This window comes from Acomys minous (genome assembly GCF_964271855.1).
Source record: "Acomys minous genome assembly, chromosome: 1".
Classification (NCBI taxonomy): domain Eukaryota; kingdom Metazoa; phylum Chordata; class Mammalia; order Rodentia; family Muridae; genus Acomys; species Acomys minous.
In genome coordinates this window covers 14,482,961-14,498,830 of record NC_140483.1, presented here as the reverse complement: position 1 = coordinate 14,498,830, position 15,870 = coordinate 14,482,961, and the positions used below count along the sequence as shown (strand labels likewise).

The following is a 15,870-nucleotide window of genomic DNA, read 5'->3' as shown; positions in this document are numbered from 1 at the left end:
TGGCACCCTTCTCTTCTTCAGCACATGATCTAGTCTAAGGCCATATCTGGCTATCACTGTGTAGACCAGGCTAGTCTCAGCACAAAACCTAGTCTAAGGCCACACTTGCCTGTCACTGAGTAGATCAGGCTAGCCTTAGCACAGGATCTAGCCCAAGGCTACTCTTGCTTATCACTATGTAGACCAGGCTAGCCTCAAACTTGTAGCAATCTTCCTGTGGGTACCTCCTTAGTGCTGGGATTACACATGTGTGCCACCTAACTTGGCTTGCTGTCATGTCTTTAAATTTCTTTAGTACTTCCATGACACTTTTCATTATTCAATTTGAGTTTGTCTGTTTTCTTGTGAATAAATTCAGTTTACACAAAACTGGTGTTCCTCAGGAGGTCACATCAGGAAGCACGGGATGTCTACCTATACCTTACTTGGTGACATTAACCTCTAAGCAACTTTATCTCTCACATACTGTAAAACTGATCTATCTAAGAATTTAGCAGCTTTTAGTATACCCACAGGGCTGGGCAAGCATCACCACTCTCATTTCCAGAATACTGGGGACGTTCTGTCACCACCACGCTCATTAGTGGTCAGTCCCCATCTCCCACAAGCTCAGCACCATTCCTTACCATCTGTTTCCCAGGCTTTATTAAGATTGATCATCAGCTCAGGGCTGCAAAGATTGCTCCGTGGTTCAGAACACTGAATGCTCTTCTAGAAGACTCGGGTGCTACTCCCAGCACCCACGTGAGAGTTCACAATAATCTGTAACTTTATTTTCAGGAGACCCAGCATCCTCCTCTGGCCCCTCCAGGCACCAGGCACTCGCATGGAACTCAGATATGCATGCAGAGAAAATACCCATTCACATAATAATACTATTAGTAGTTTGCAATACTTTTTTTTAAAAAAAAGATTGATCAACTCCTCCACTTCCTGAACAGTGGTTAGAAATACAACTTCAGGGAGCTGGAGAGATGGCTGAGAGGTTAAGAGCACTGTCTGCTCTTCCAGAGGTCCTGAGTTCAATTCCCAGCAACCACACGATGGCTCACAGCCATCTGTAATGAGATCTGGTGCCCTCTTCTGGCCTGCAGGTGTACATGCAGGCAGGATATTGTATAAGTAGTAAATAAATAAACCTTTAAAAAAAAATACAACTTCAAAGGACAGAGTTGATGATGGTAATGCCCTCCCTGTGAGTTCCTGACACATCAAACGACATGGTCCTTCTCTCTACACTCCTCTTTTGATAGCCCGCTGTCTCACACCACTCCCTCTGTCACCTTCATCCTACTCAGCCTTGAGAATGCTAACCTACTTCCCTCTAACCCAGGGAGACTGAGGAGTGAGTGGAAACTTGTGTCTCCTGAATAAAAGCATCCTAGGTTCCAAGAGCAAGGGCTCTGTTTTTGTCAGCTTTCCACTACTATAACCAAAAGCCTGAGAAAATGAGGTGAAAGGAGGGAAGGTTTATGTTGGCTCATGTTTGCAGAGGCTCCTGCTCATGGCTGTTTGGCTCTGTCTGTTGCTCTTAGGCCTGAGGCAGGTGAGGCAGCACATAGAGGTGGGAGCCTGAAGTGAATAAAGCTGCTCAGCTCTTGGCAGCCAGGAAGCAAAGAAGCAAGAAGTGGTTAGCGGGGGGGGGGGGGGGGGGGGGGGGCGTCTGGAGAAATGGCTCAGTGGTTAGGAGTACTGCCTGCCCTTCCAAAGGTTCTAAGTTCAATTCCCAGCAACCACATGGTGGCTTATAACCATCTGTGATGTGATATGGTGCCCTCTTCTGGCTTTCAGGAGTACATGCAAGCAGAGCACCGTATACATAATAAATAAATAAATTTTAAAAAGAAAAAAAGAAGTGGCTAGGATCACAGCATCTCATTCAAGGGCATGCTCCCAATGACTTAACTTCCTCCTACCAAGTCCACCTGGGTCCCACCACCTTCTAAAAATATCACAGGTTGGGGGACCGAGCCTCTGACCTTTGAGGCACACTTATTCCAAAGTATAACAGGCCTACAGTCAGAAAGTAAATGTGTCTCAGACACCTATGGGAGCAGAAAGTGCCACAGCAGGTAGAGGACTAGTAGCGCTCAGACTCACACTCAAGGGCATGACTTCACAGGGGAGGATTAAGATGGTCACGAAAGAACCCGAGTCGGAGGCAGAGAATGGCTCGAGTGGGTTGACCCATTGGCGGAAAGAAGAACTGACTCACTGGAGTGGTGAGGTCACCTTCTGGAGGAGGCTGTTAGAGATGGGATTTGGAGGCTGTGCAGGGGCTAGACAGTGAGGCAGAGGCAGAAAACAGATGGTGCTCCTCAGACCTTTGAGAGCCGACACCAGTCATGAACTTAGCTCAGTGAATGATGGAGAACTACAGGGGATTTCAGAGTGGACGATGCAATGATCAGAGGAGAGACATGGGCAGCCATGTGCTTAACCTGCAAAAGCTAATTCTACTAAGATACTGAGGTCATACCACAGACACGCTGAGAGGTGACCAGGAAGTCCTGAGATGCTGTTGGTTCTCCCTCCCACAGCTTGGCCTCATGGGGTCACTCACTCTGCATCACAAAGCTGTACATCTGACCAGAGCTAAAGACAGGGTCGGAGAGAGCAGTTCACTTGTCACGTTCGTGTCTTGTGTTCAGTGCGTGCCAGTGGCACAGTGTCATTCTGCCCCTATTGAGAAAGGGACCCGCTTGGGAACATGTGCCAGCAGCCTTCCAGATAGTGGTTCTGAGTTGTGGTGCTAAGGGAGCTTCACTCTCTGGGCTGGAGACTCGGTCTATGCCTGTCACTGAGTCAGCGAGACATAGGACTGTTACCATTGCTTTGATGCAAGGGCACCTGGATGAAGAACTTTCTAGCACACAAGCTTCCAAACATTTCAACAAGAGACTTACTTAGGTGGCATTGGGTAATAATGTATATAAGCATTTATATTGATAAACTAAATATAGTGACTACAACTAAGTATTGAGATATGGAGGTGTGATGGGGGGTGCCGGCAGCTGTGGCTTAGGCATCCTCTGTTGGTCCAATGGCTATGTGGCTGTCCAGGGTGTTTATACACATTCATTCCCTTAATTTAACATATGTTCAGTGACCCTCCAGGGCAACCCAAGTGGGAAAGCAGTGAGGCTCAGATGATGGATGGTGAAATGGGGATGAGCACTGGGGGGAAAGGAGGACCACTTCCCTCATCCGTAAATGGAAGAGGTTCCACTGTCCTAGGGATGTTGGACTGTTTTATCTGTGAAAGTTTCAGAAATGTTCTCCACTCAAACCAAACTCATCTTTGCTTCAAGGTCAAACTTCTCAGTCAACAAAACTGATAGAGTGCTCAGCTCAAGAGAGACCCCTGGCCATGGCCCGACTCATTCATGTTCAAGGACGACCCTGGACATGGCCCCCACTCATTCAAGGACCAGCCTGATCTTGTGTCTTATTAGCCTTTTCAAGAAAAGTCACTTCTTTATGATCTTTCATACAGCAAATGTATAATTAATCCTATGTTCAGACTCTAAGGAAAATATTGCCCACATTCTATCTGAGAGAAAGCCCTCTGTCAAGGCAGCAACAACAGCATTTGGTTCTCATGGAGATGCTCCCATGCCAAAGATGCTCCTAACTAACCCCAACTAACAGCTTCAAGACACAAAACTGGACTTAGGAGGCTGGGAGTTCTAGACACAAACAGAAATTTCTGATTTCCATAGCAAAATATTCATAGGCAAAGGCTCAGGGGTGTATGTGGTGTGTGTGCATATGTATTCCTCCCCCACCCCCGATTCACCACTTTACTGTTTCCATGGCCTTTTGACTGCTTGTAAAGTTAGCCTCAGGACACAGTCCCTGGGCATGGAGTGTCACACAGATGCCTTCCTCTTGGTGTGTTGAACTAAACCTCGGCATCCCTGGGTTCTTTCTCCTGCTCTGGCATATTGGATGTGGGCAGTCTGGTCAGGTACAGCTATCACTTGCATCTTGCTCTAAAGGCCCAAGTGTTGAAAGTGTGGACCTCTGGGGGCTGGAGAAATGGCTCAGTGGTTAAGAGCACTGACTGCTCTTCCAGAGGTCCTGAGTTCAGTTCCCAGCAACAATATGGTGGCTCACAACCATCTATAATATGATCTGATGTGCACTGTATATATAATTTTTTTAAAAGATTTAAAAAATAAAAATAATTTTAAAAAGAAAGTGTGGTCCTCACCATGACACCATTATAGGCACTGTGAACCTTTAGCCTAGTGAGAGGATCTTACATCACACATGGACCCTGTCCATGATGCTTTGCAGCCACGTGAGTCTGATAGAGAACAGGAAACACCTTGCCCAGCGTCCTCCCTGTCATTCTGAACTTGTTGCATTTTCCCCTTTCCTTCCTTTTCACTTTCCTTTTTTCTTTATTTTGTCATCCCCCCCCCCCTTTACTTGAGATGGAGGTCTCAGGCTGGCCTCAAACTCATGATCCTCCTGTCTCTGTGTCCTAAGGACTGGGGTCACAGGCACAGGCAACCACACCAGGCTTTCTGCTGCCCATTTTCCAAGTCCCCAAGTTTCCCAGGAAAAGCATTCTCTTACTGCAGCCAACTATATCAATAAGCCGCAGCCCCTCCTAAGAGCACACACCCCTCATTCTGTATCTATTGGCCTTTCTTCTTGGGGAGACCATTAACTCCTGAGTGCTTTGCCCATCTACTGCTTCTCTGAGCTCCAACTCCAAAGAACAGAGGTGTCACACACAGTAGGTGCATGGCACAGGTCTGCTGAAAGGCAGTCACAAATGAGCTCCTGTGCTTGTCAGGTTGCCTACGCATCGCTGAAGTGGCCCTGGCAGGATCTACTTTTGGCTGCACTTGGTTTCCAAGTCATCTCTCAGAAGAAACATGAGCACAGCTTACACAACCACGTGGAATTTTGCAGGTGTAAAACACATGCCAGATTTTGTCAGGCTTCAAAAACTCATTACACACCGAAGGAAACACCAAAGCCTCATTGATAATTTAGTGTTGGCTGTATATTAAAACGATAATGCCTGGTATATATTAAGTGAAATATAGTGTTAAGATTAGCCTTTGCCATTTTAAAAAATCTTTTGTAATTTAGGCACCATAAATTGTTGGAGTCCTGTAAAATTCTTATATGGCCCTTAAATGCTCCGTTGAAAACTTCTGAGGGTTGTATAAGTCATAATGAGACTTGAGATTTTATTGACTGCTGTGGGAGCTATTTGAGGGGGTTGGTTTGGCTTAGTTGTTTGTTGGTTTGTTTTGAGAGTTTGAAAACAAAAGTGAAATGACCTAACTTTAAAAAGATTGATCTAGCTGATGTGTTGAGAACAGACTGTAAGAGACACCAATAAGGGGCATACAGTGAAGGCAGGAAGACCATTTAAGAAACCATCACAGAGCTGCAGAGATGGCTCAGTGGTTAAGAGCACTGGCTGCTCCTCCAGGTGGACCCAGGTTCGATTCCCAGCTTCCCCTTGGTGGCTCACAGCTGTCTGTAAATCCAGTCACAGGTGATTTAACACCTTCTTCTGGCTTCTATAGGCACTGCATTCATGGTACCCAGATATACATGCAGGGGAAAAGTTACATACATAAAGTGAAAGAAAAAATTTAAAGAAGCTATCTAAGATGAGTGCTGTGGCTCTCAGGAAACCATCAGGCCAGAGAGATGATGCAGCGGGTAAAAACACTTTCTGTACGAGTGTGAGAACATGAATCTGAACCCCCAAAACTTGTGTAAAAGCCGAGAGCACAGTGGGAGTGCACAGGAGCATCTGTAACCCAGGACTCCTGTGGGGGAGATGAGAAGTGGAGGCAGAACCCTCAGAAGCCCATGGTCCGTGTTGTCTGCTTGTACAGCAGAAAAAACAACAGAGAACATGTTTCCAACAAGGTGGAAGGTGAGGACTGACACCTGAGTGGTTCTCTAATTCTACACACACGCTGTGCGTACAAACACACACAGTACACACACACACACAGCATCCTCACATAATACACACACACAAATGTACACAACAAACACACACTGTATACACACACAGCATCCCCACGCAGTAGACACACATATGTTAATACAAACACACACACACACACACACACAGAATCCCCACATAACAAACACACATATGTGCAAACTCACACTATATACACATACAGATTTCCCACACAATACACACACATAAGTGCATCCAAACACACACTGTACACACACACAATATCACCACATAATAAACACACATATATGCACAACAAATGCACACTGTATACACACACAACATTCCCACACAATACACATACCATATGTGCATATAAACACACACTGTACACACAGACACACAGTATCCTCACATAATACACACACATATGTGCACATAAACACACACTGTATACACACTCACAGCATTCCCACACAGTACACACACATATGTGCATACAAACACACACTGTATATATACACACACACAGCATTCTCACATAATACACACACACACAAATGTACACAAAAAACACACACTGTATACACACACACAACATCCCCACACAGTAGACACACATATGTTAATACAAACACACAAACACACACACAGACACACACACACACACACACACACACACACACACACACACAAGCTAGCACAGTAATTTGGAGAAAGATAGAGGTTTAAGCTAGAAAGTGATAAGAAGTTGCCAGGTGTATATAAAATAGAAAAATAGAAAAAAAAGGTGCCCGGTGTTGGACAGAGTTTGAAAGCAGGATCAGGAGTACTTCCCAGGTATGGAGTACGCACGGAGACGAGTCAAGGATGAGTCCTGGTTTCCAGCCTGAGATGTTCACCGGGATGGAGAAAGGCAGGTTTGGGGGGAAGAGCAGGTGTTTGCTTCTGCAAAGGCCAAGGCAGGATGCCTTGTGGTTTGGGAGGGAGGTGCTGGGTTGGATACAAGCCAGTTGAGGCAGGGACTGATCTAGGGATCTGATCTTGGGAGTCACAGCCATGAAGCTGTGATTTAAGCCAAAGCAGCAAGTGTAGGCAGAAGAGAGACGATCAAAGTCGAGATCAAGGCCCTGGGGGAACGCCCACGTCTAGAGGTTGCAAAAAGGAGCAAAGGCAATGAGGGAACCATGAGGGAGAAGGAACATGAAGGCAAGTGAAGAAAACACTTCAAGGAGAAGAGAGTAAGCACCAAGTCCAAGGCTGATGGGTCCAGGAAGGAGGGGCAGACGACTGGCCCCGGATTTACCAACCTGGAGGAGAATGATGACCCCAGTAAATGCAAGCTAGGTGGGTGACAGAGGTTAAAAACATTACGTGGACTGGAGAGATGGCTCAGAGGTTAAGAGCACTAGCTGCTCTTCCAAAGGTCCTGAGTTCAATTCCCAGCAACCACATGGTGGCTCACAACCATCTATAATGTGATATGGGGTCCTCTTCTGGCCTGCAGGTGTACATGCAGGCAGAGCACTGTATACCTAACAATAAATAAATAAACCTTTAAAAAAAATAAATAAAAACATTACGAAGGCTGAGCATGGTGGCGCGTGCCTTTAATCTCAGCACTTAGGGAGGCAGAGGCAGGCGGATCATTGTGAGTTCGAGGCCAGCCTGGTCTACAAGCGAGTCTAGGACAGGCAAGGCTACACAGAGAAACCCTGTCTCAAAAAACCAACAAAAACAAAAACATTATGAAGAGAGAAGACACACTGGAGACCACAAATCCAGACCGGCACAGTTTCAGAGAGTTTTGCCATAAAAGAGAGCACAGAACTATGAAATGGCCCGAGGCAGACGCACACTCAAGTCTGTCTTTGAAAGATGAGACACAATTTCTGCATGACATATATATACGCTGCTGGGATGAAACCAGAAGACAGAAAAAGAATTGATGATACCAATCCTGCATTTTCCTAATCCCCAACGAGTGTATGTACATTGTTGTTTCCTGTTCTATCACTTTTACATGTCATTTACTGACTTTCTGCTAGGGAACATCGAGATCAGCTTGGTACATTGTCTCAGTCGGGGTTTCTATTACTCCGAAGAAACATCGTGACCAAAAAGCAAATTGAGGAAGAAAGGATTTATTCGGCTTACACTTCCATCATAGTCCATCACTGGAGAAAATCAGGACAGGAACTCAAGCGGGGCAGGAACCTGGAGGCAGGAGCTGATGCAGGGGCCATGGACGAGTGCTGCTTCCTGACTGGCTTGCTTCCCACAGCTTGCGCAGGACCACCAGCCCAGGGATGGCACCACCCACCATGGGCTAGAACCTCCCATATTGATCAGTAACTAAGAAAATGCCTTACAGCTGGATCTCATGGAGGCATTTTCTCCTTCCTCTTTGATGATGCTAATTTGTGTCAAGTTTTCACACAAAAACAGCCAGTACATACATCAACCCTGATCTCTCTTTATTCTTGCTCTGCCTTCATCCCAACCAGCCATCACTGTCTTATTGTCTCAACATGCTACCAATGCAGTTATGTATTGGTCACCCAGTCCCCTCTATTAACCTATCAACTATAAAAAGCATCCCTTCACACACACACACACACACACACACACACACACACACACACACACACACACACACACCCCCACACACACCCCTACACACACACACCCCTTATGTGACCAGGGTACTAATCTCTCTGCCCTATCTGCTCCCTTCCAGCCAGCTTTGGCACACGGTCCAGGACAGTATCAGTGAAAACTAACAACAAAATCTTAGCTGCTCCGACTTAGGTCTCACGGGACATGCCGTGCCCTGCTTTCGATGTGCTGGGATTCAGGCTCTGCTACTGAGACAGGACAGAACCTCACAGCATCTCTTACAGGAACTGTTCAGCACGAACAGATCATCGCTTCTGCTCACAAGCAGTTGGACAAAGCAAATCACGTGGGCAGAGGAAGATGTGCTCTCCACAAGAGGCTTAGATAAGCAACATGGTACCAGGTGAGAGTGTACAGCCTTCTTTTCACAAAGAACAAAGAATTGGGAACAATGATCTTGCCCCTCACCATTACACTTCTCTTCTCGTGTGTTGTCCGGCCTCTCGGGGCTAGTTTCCATTTATATTGTAAAGGTGGGAAGTCTTCACACTATTTCTCCGTGGCTAGTTCAAGTGGTCTGCAGATTTTGTCGATTTTCGATGGTGAGGCCCACAAGGCCGCGTCTACATCATTATAACTAAGCAAATGCTCCCATTCTCGATCAAAAAAAAAAAAAAACCACATCCTGTACCAAGGACACATCGCACACAGGCGTAGAAGATTCTTTTTGAGTTATATCACCTGCATCACTCACAACTGGACCATACTCCAGATGGCCTCGTACTTGGCCTTCTTCTTTCTTGTTGATGGGACGGACATGCTTCACGTGACACATCCCCAGATGAAGGCCTCAAAACTCTTTCCCAGCCATTGTCTGGAATCTCCCTCTTCTGTCTGACCTCAGAAAACTTCTGAACTAACAGGGCAGGTGGCTCCACACTCGGATCTCAGTGCTCCTGCACGGGTTTTTTATTTGCTACAGCTACCACGGGCCTTTTCTTTTTTTCTTTTCTTTTTTTTTCCTCCCTCCTTTCCTCCCTTCCTCTCTTCCTTCCTGTTTTTGTATAGGGTCTTATTTGCTAATGTGGCTCAGCCTTAAATGTGGAATTCCCCTGCACCAGCCTCCAGAGTACAGGGACTACAGGTATAAACCACTACGCTCAGCCCACTAATTACCTTCTGTTTCTCTTGTTTGCATTGATTTTTTTCCCATTAAAATCTTATTTGTGTGTGTGTGTGTGTGTGTGTTTTCCAGTAATAGTTTCTACTGTGTGGAATGTCCTGGTTTCATGTCCCCCTCAGAGAGCATGTCAATGGGGCCCTCCACCTCTCCTACGCTAATGAAAACTGGCTGTCTTCCAGGCTGCTGAATAATTTCATCTGCGGGTTGCTTACAGGTAGTGCTACCAACCAGCTGGATGGGGTCCTATTTACTTAGCCCTTAACACCAGCTAGTGTCAGAGCTCTTGGCTCAGGGCCTGAAACCCTTGGCCCTAAAGACTTTACAGCTCTCAAGCCGGGCTGTGGTGGCGCACGCCTTAAATCCCAGCACTTGGGAGGCAGAGGCAGGTGTTTCTCTAAATTCAAGATCAGCCTGGTCTACAGAGTGAGTCCCAGGACAGCCAAGGCGAACACAGAGAACACAGACTTTACAGCGCTCTGAAACTCTTCGGCAGCCAGCCTGCGGTTGCTCGCCTGTGCCTTTTGTAATCTTTTATCCTTTCTTCTTGTCAGCTCGCACCTTCCCTTGCCTTCTTTCTGCCTTGGCTGCCTCCTTCTGATGCCCTAGCCAGATGCCTTCAAATCTTTCAGCTTCTTCTTCAGCTGCCGAGCAGCCAGCTTCCTTATCATTAAAACCAATTGTGATCTTAACAGATTTTTTAGCAGCACTTAACATTAGGCCCCAGCCCTGGAAAGAGATGAGTCCCCCTCCTCTGTCTCAGTAGGGACCCATTATTTCCTGGAGCTCACATGGTCCTCTTTCATACTCCCTTACTCTGCTGAAAAAGCATCTTCAAGTAACTCCTTTAAGAGGTCTCAGTAGGAGCTATGCTCACCCTTCATCTCAAAACCTCGGGCCTATTTCCCTTATGTACTATATAAAGGTGCTGGGCCAGGTGGCCTCTAAGGCCTACGCTCCAGGAGTATAACGCTGTCAGTACGTGTTCGTTCACAGCGTCTGAGCTCAAGGAGAACAGTTTAAATAGTTGCCGCTCTCCAGGAATTGGCACTTGCCTTAGATGAACTCATATAGATTCTCAAACTGCGACAGAAAGGCATCAATACAAAGACCATGCAAGGTGGAGGCTGACTGGTCACCAATTTGAGCCTTGGACTAAAAGAAAGAAGCTGCAGCTGCCTGAGGTGTTCCCGCTGTGGGTGAGACCTCTGTGGTGCCAGAGTTTAAGCGGTGAGCTATGCCACTGTCAGTAGATTAACGGCCAGCATTAGGGCTGATGAGTAGCTGGTCAGTAGACAAGGCCTCCCTGTCACCTGCTCTGTCTCTCTGAGTCATCAACACTTATAGCTCATCAAGTCACAGCGGGCAATAACTTTTAAGTATGGCAACACAATGGTGACTTGTCCGCCATCAAGACAAGTTTTCAGACCATTTCAGGGCACAACAATGAACTTTCATTACGTCTAAGAATATATATGTATGTATGTATACATGGCATATATATATATGACTTCCATATATTATATTTATAACATGTGTGTGTGTGTGTGTGTGTGTGTGTGTGTGTGTGTGTGACTTCCTTCTTGAAACATGGACCCAGCAATCACCTTTATCAGCAGTTTATCTGAATTAGGATGAGTTAGAATGAAAATGTCTTTCCTCACCATCAATCACCATTTAACAAAACTATTTTTCAGCCTGGATATGGAGCTCAGTGGCACAGCACTTGTCTAGCATGTGCAGGGACCTGGATTCAGTCCCCAACACCACAAAAATAGATAAATAAATACACGTTTTCACTATAGGAAGTGGCTATAAATCATGTCTCCTTCCCATGCGTGCCCCAAGTGGGGAGTATCAATCTATGGCAAGATTTTATTCTCCAAGGAACGCCACACAGACGGAGAGGAGCTTGGAGGTTTTAAAGACTGTGGCGTCTGCAAGGCAGGTACCAATGCTGGCCCCCCTCTTTGTTGGGAAAAAAAAAAGGGAAAGAACTTACAAGAAATGGAATTTCCAGAAGAAAAAGGGGATCTGTGTGTCAGTGGTCTGAGCAGTTTCTAAAGAGTGGGTGCTGTGGGGAGGAATGTGGGGCCTAACTGCCTCTCTCAGAAGCATCCTCTAACCTCTCCAGCCCACCTCAGGAAGAATTAAGTCCTGCTAAAACTCTCTGTCCCTGCTGCCCTCCTAACATTGAGCAAAATCAAGGTGTATATTAACTCTCCTGCCTCTTGTGACCTGCCTCTTGTGAGGCACTGATCTCGGCTGCTTTATCCATCCTCACATCCCCAGTGCTTGGCACATGGTGATGCCAGTGTTGGCCCAATGAATGAGTTGGTTAGAAGAAGCTGCATCTCCTCAAAGAGCAGAAGAATCAGACTGAATGCTCAGATGTTCTGGAGCTTTGAGCAAACCAGGAGGATTAGCACATGTGGACCTGAGCCAAGAGGAAGACTTCCAGGAGCTGAGACCATCCAAACCACTCCCAACTGTGACAGTGGAGGCAGCAGAAAGGCGGGAGGGGCGGGTGAGGAGGGGTGCCTTCAAGGTCTGTGGTCTGTTGAGGCCACCACTGCAGGAGCAGAGGGAGGCAGAAAGATGAGCACTCAAGAAACAGTACAGCCACTGTGCCGGGCACCCCACCCAGAAATGACACAGATGCGTCAAAGCACAGTGTGGCAGCAGACAAGCCTGAAATAATCCCAGGACATGGAGGCCTGAGGCAAGAGGACTGCTTTGAGTTTGTGGCCAGCCTGGGCTACTTAGCTAGTACCAGAATAGCCAGGGATACATGAAAAGATCTTATCTGAAAAGGAAAAAAGAAGTATGGGAGAGACAGACAGACAGACTGAGACATAGAGAGACAGAGACAGAGGCAGAGCAGGACCCATTTCTAGCATGTTTTCCCTGGTCAGCCTTGGGCTTTGACCACTCCCATTTCATCAACCCAGTCTCCTAGAGGACCAGGCATCCCAGACTTACAGATGAAAAGCCCCACCGACCAAGGGCCTGAGATCTCCCACTCCTTGTGAATAGGTGCCAAGGCTTGCACACCCAGAAAACTACGTAGTAGCATCTGAAGTAAGTATGAAAAAAAGAAAAAAGTGCCCGGCTTAACCTGATGAAAATGCACATTTCTATATTTATTGTGCAGTTTGTTTATTTCTTTTTACCTATAAGTTTCTTAGAAAGGGGTGTGTGTGTGTGTGTGTGTGTGTGTGTGTGTGTAAAATTCCCACCATATTCTGATCTACAAACCAAACTATGAAGGAGAGAAAGGTAAGGTTTTACCGGTGAGCTGTCATAGCAGCAGGGCTGAGGGTAGAAATACATCTTGCACTTTGCACCAGGGACATGCCTGGTGCATCATGAGCAGGTGACCCCTGTGACCTCCTCAGGCTGGTTTCCCACAAACTCTGTTTTCTCTCAAGCAGCTTCCCAGTGCAACCCTGCCCACCCGATTCCACAGCTTTTGTTTTCTCAAAAGTCTATGATAAGATGTTGTTATTTCAACGCTCAGAGAGGAAAAAAAAATTCTGTCAACATGCACCTTGCCTTGTGGTCTTGGTATCTTCAGAGAGACAGACGGGTAGACATTTCTGATGCATGGAAATTCACACCCGCTTGTCCTCAAGCAGTAGCTAACATTTAAAGTTGGCCTGATAACATGAAACATGGGGCAGCCTGCTACAGGTATCTCTCAGGGAAGCCCCAATTAAAGGGTCTGACTTTCTACTCAGACAGGACTCTTAGACACAGCATCCCGCAGGGACTTAAGAATCCAGGCAAAACCAACAGGTCTGGTTGAGTGGGTGTGGCCTTCAAAACCACCACAGACGAGGTCCCTGCTGAGCCTGCTAGGAGCAAGGCCATGAGAAAGGCCAGAGGGAAACAGAAGGCCACTTCTAGCTGACCTCTGCTTTTGGGAACTTTGCAACCACACGCGGACAACTAGCTGGCTGGCACTGACAGGCTCCCCGGAAAACGCACATAGGATGCCTGCCTCTCCAGCCCTGCAAGCTGTCAAAGAGGACTCCTCCTTAGTGTGCAGGGTCCACCGGTGGATCAAGTTGGAGGTGTGGGAGGGGCGAGCAGGCAGAGATCGGGAGCTAGAGAGGTCATGAAAGTTCTCCTTCACTCACCCCTAGGCACTATTTGGGGACGGTGCCACTAGGGTGTGTCCAAGCTGACACAGACTTATTGGGGGCACACTCTCTGCGTTCTTATGGGCTCGCTTCTGGTCACATGCAGACCAGATCCACATTCATGAAAACTGAATAATAAAATCACGCACCTTCCCTCAGTGTACAGCGGGGTTTCCGGCAGAAATTCGCACAGAAGGAAAAAAGACTCTGGCTTAAGAACTGTCACCCGTTAGAGGTTCTGCTGTGCTGTGAAAGCATGACCTGGTGCAGTGTGTCTCCAAAACCGGTGTGTCCCCCTTTCCCCAGCTCAACTGACTTCTCAGACTCCCTGGAGCCTGGTCACCTCTACACAGCCACGAGTTCCTCCTGCTTCCTCTCTTCTCGAGTAATGGGATCACAGAAAGATGCGCTTGATGTGGAAGAGCCAGGATTCTACTCTCTTGGATAGAAGCCGAGCTCGGAGCCAGGAAGTCGTTGGGCTCCTGCTCCGTCTCAAAAGATTCTCTGTCAAGTTTGTAGCTCTTCTCTACCTGGCCACCTCTTGCAGGTCGGAGACCCCTAACCTGGTACCTCCTACAGGACGCCCACTCCACAGGCTTCAGCCACCTGCCAACCGTGGGGAGCACAGTCTGAGGCTGGAGGGCACCACCCACAGGTCTCAGCCAGTGTCCAGTCCCTAGCCTGCCCCGACTCTCCATCAGGCAGCCCAGGTCACAGGGGCTGCAGGGATTAAGGGTCGCCACCGCCCGCCACCCCCACCCCCGCCACTTCTTACCCAATCCTGGCACGAAAGTGTTGAGGAAGAGACAGATGACAGCCACAGGGAAGGGCATGTAGGGGATGGCGGCGCGTAGGGGGCCCTTCTTCTCGCGAACCTGCACGACCACCCCGCTAGACGACGACGCCCCCCGGGGATCTGCGGCTGCTACAGCCGCCGCCGCCGCTGCCGTCTCGGCGTCTTTGTGCAAAGGCTCCATGGCTGGGTGCGCTCTCCAGGAACCCTGCAGCCGCCCAGGGCAGGAGGGCAAGCGACGGCCAGCTACGGGTTCCGGACTGCTCGCTCTGCACCCCACTCAGGAGGCCAGCGCGCTCCGGGAGCTGCGAGGCTGGCGGAGAAGCCCGCCCTCCAGCGCTCCACGCCCCCGCCCCCGGGCGGAGGGCGGGAGGGGCAGCGTGACACTCTGTGACAGCCCTCCCTCGCCCCTCCCCTCCAGGCCCCTTCCCCGCCCCCTCCAAACCTCTCTGCAAAGCCCTCGGTTCACTAGCAATGAAGACCCCGGTGAAGGGAGAAAGTGCAATGAGACCGCAAGGATGCTGGTGGTCTAGGTACCTAGGGGATGGGGTCAACCTCACCTTCCCAGCACAGGTGAACTGAGAACCTCACCCAAGGTCCCCGAGAGCTGGGTGTGCACTAGGCTGATACAGCTGGAAAAGCCTCAAGGTTGAGTCTCTCTTCTGGAGTGTGCATTTAACGCTAGGGAGATGGGAGCTAGGGACGCGCAGGAGCCTGAAACCTAGAAACACTCTGCGTTTCGAGTCACGGAGAAAAAGCAACGTGTTTCAAGTCATAGATAATGATAGGACTGGGAAACGAGAATGTAGCTTACAGCTTTATAAACCCATGCACGTCTGCAAAATATCTTCCCTTCACGCACCGGCACACACACACACACACACACACACACACACACACACACACACACACACTTACGCACACGCTGTCTCACGTACAGGTTCACACACAGAGCGGAGAAAATAAATGGAAAGGAATGCTCTCGCTGCCGGTTAGTGGGAACCTTGCCCTGATTAGTGCTGTGGGCCATCTGGGCCATTTATGACTCCCTGGTGGTTAAAATGCAGTGCGACCACAGCGCCCCCTGCCGTTAGCAATGCATCAGTGGGAATAAGCGAAGAGACTTGGCAAGTGTCCAAACCGACCCCCTAAACGACTCTGACCTTTCATCTACCTCCTT

General features: G+C 48.1%; 1 protein-coding gene across 1 annotated transcript in view; it reads right to left on the bottom strand.

Moving 5' to 3' along the window:
* The window catches only part of STUM (stum, mechanosensory transduction mediator homolog), a 54,815-nt gene extending 39,771 nt beyond the window's left edge, over positions 1 to 15,044 (bottom strand). The window contains exon 1 of the mRNA XM_084793218.1: positions 14,673 to 15,044. Within this exon, the coding sequence (XP_084649344.1) occupies positions 14,673 to 14,874 (202 nt within the window). The 5' untranslated portion in view covers positions 14,875 to 15,044. The remainder of the gene's footprint in view (positions 1 to 14,672) is intronic.
* Positions 15,045 to 15,870: the final 826 nt, after the last annotated feature.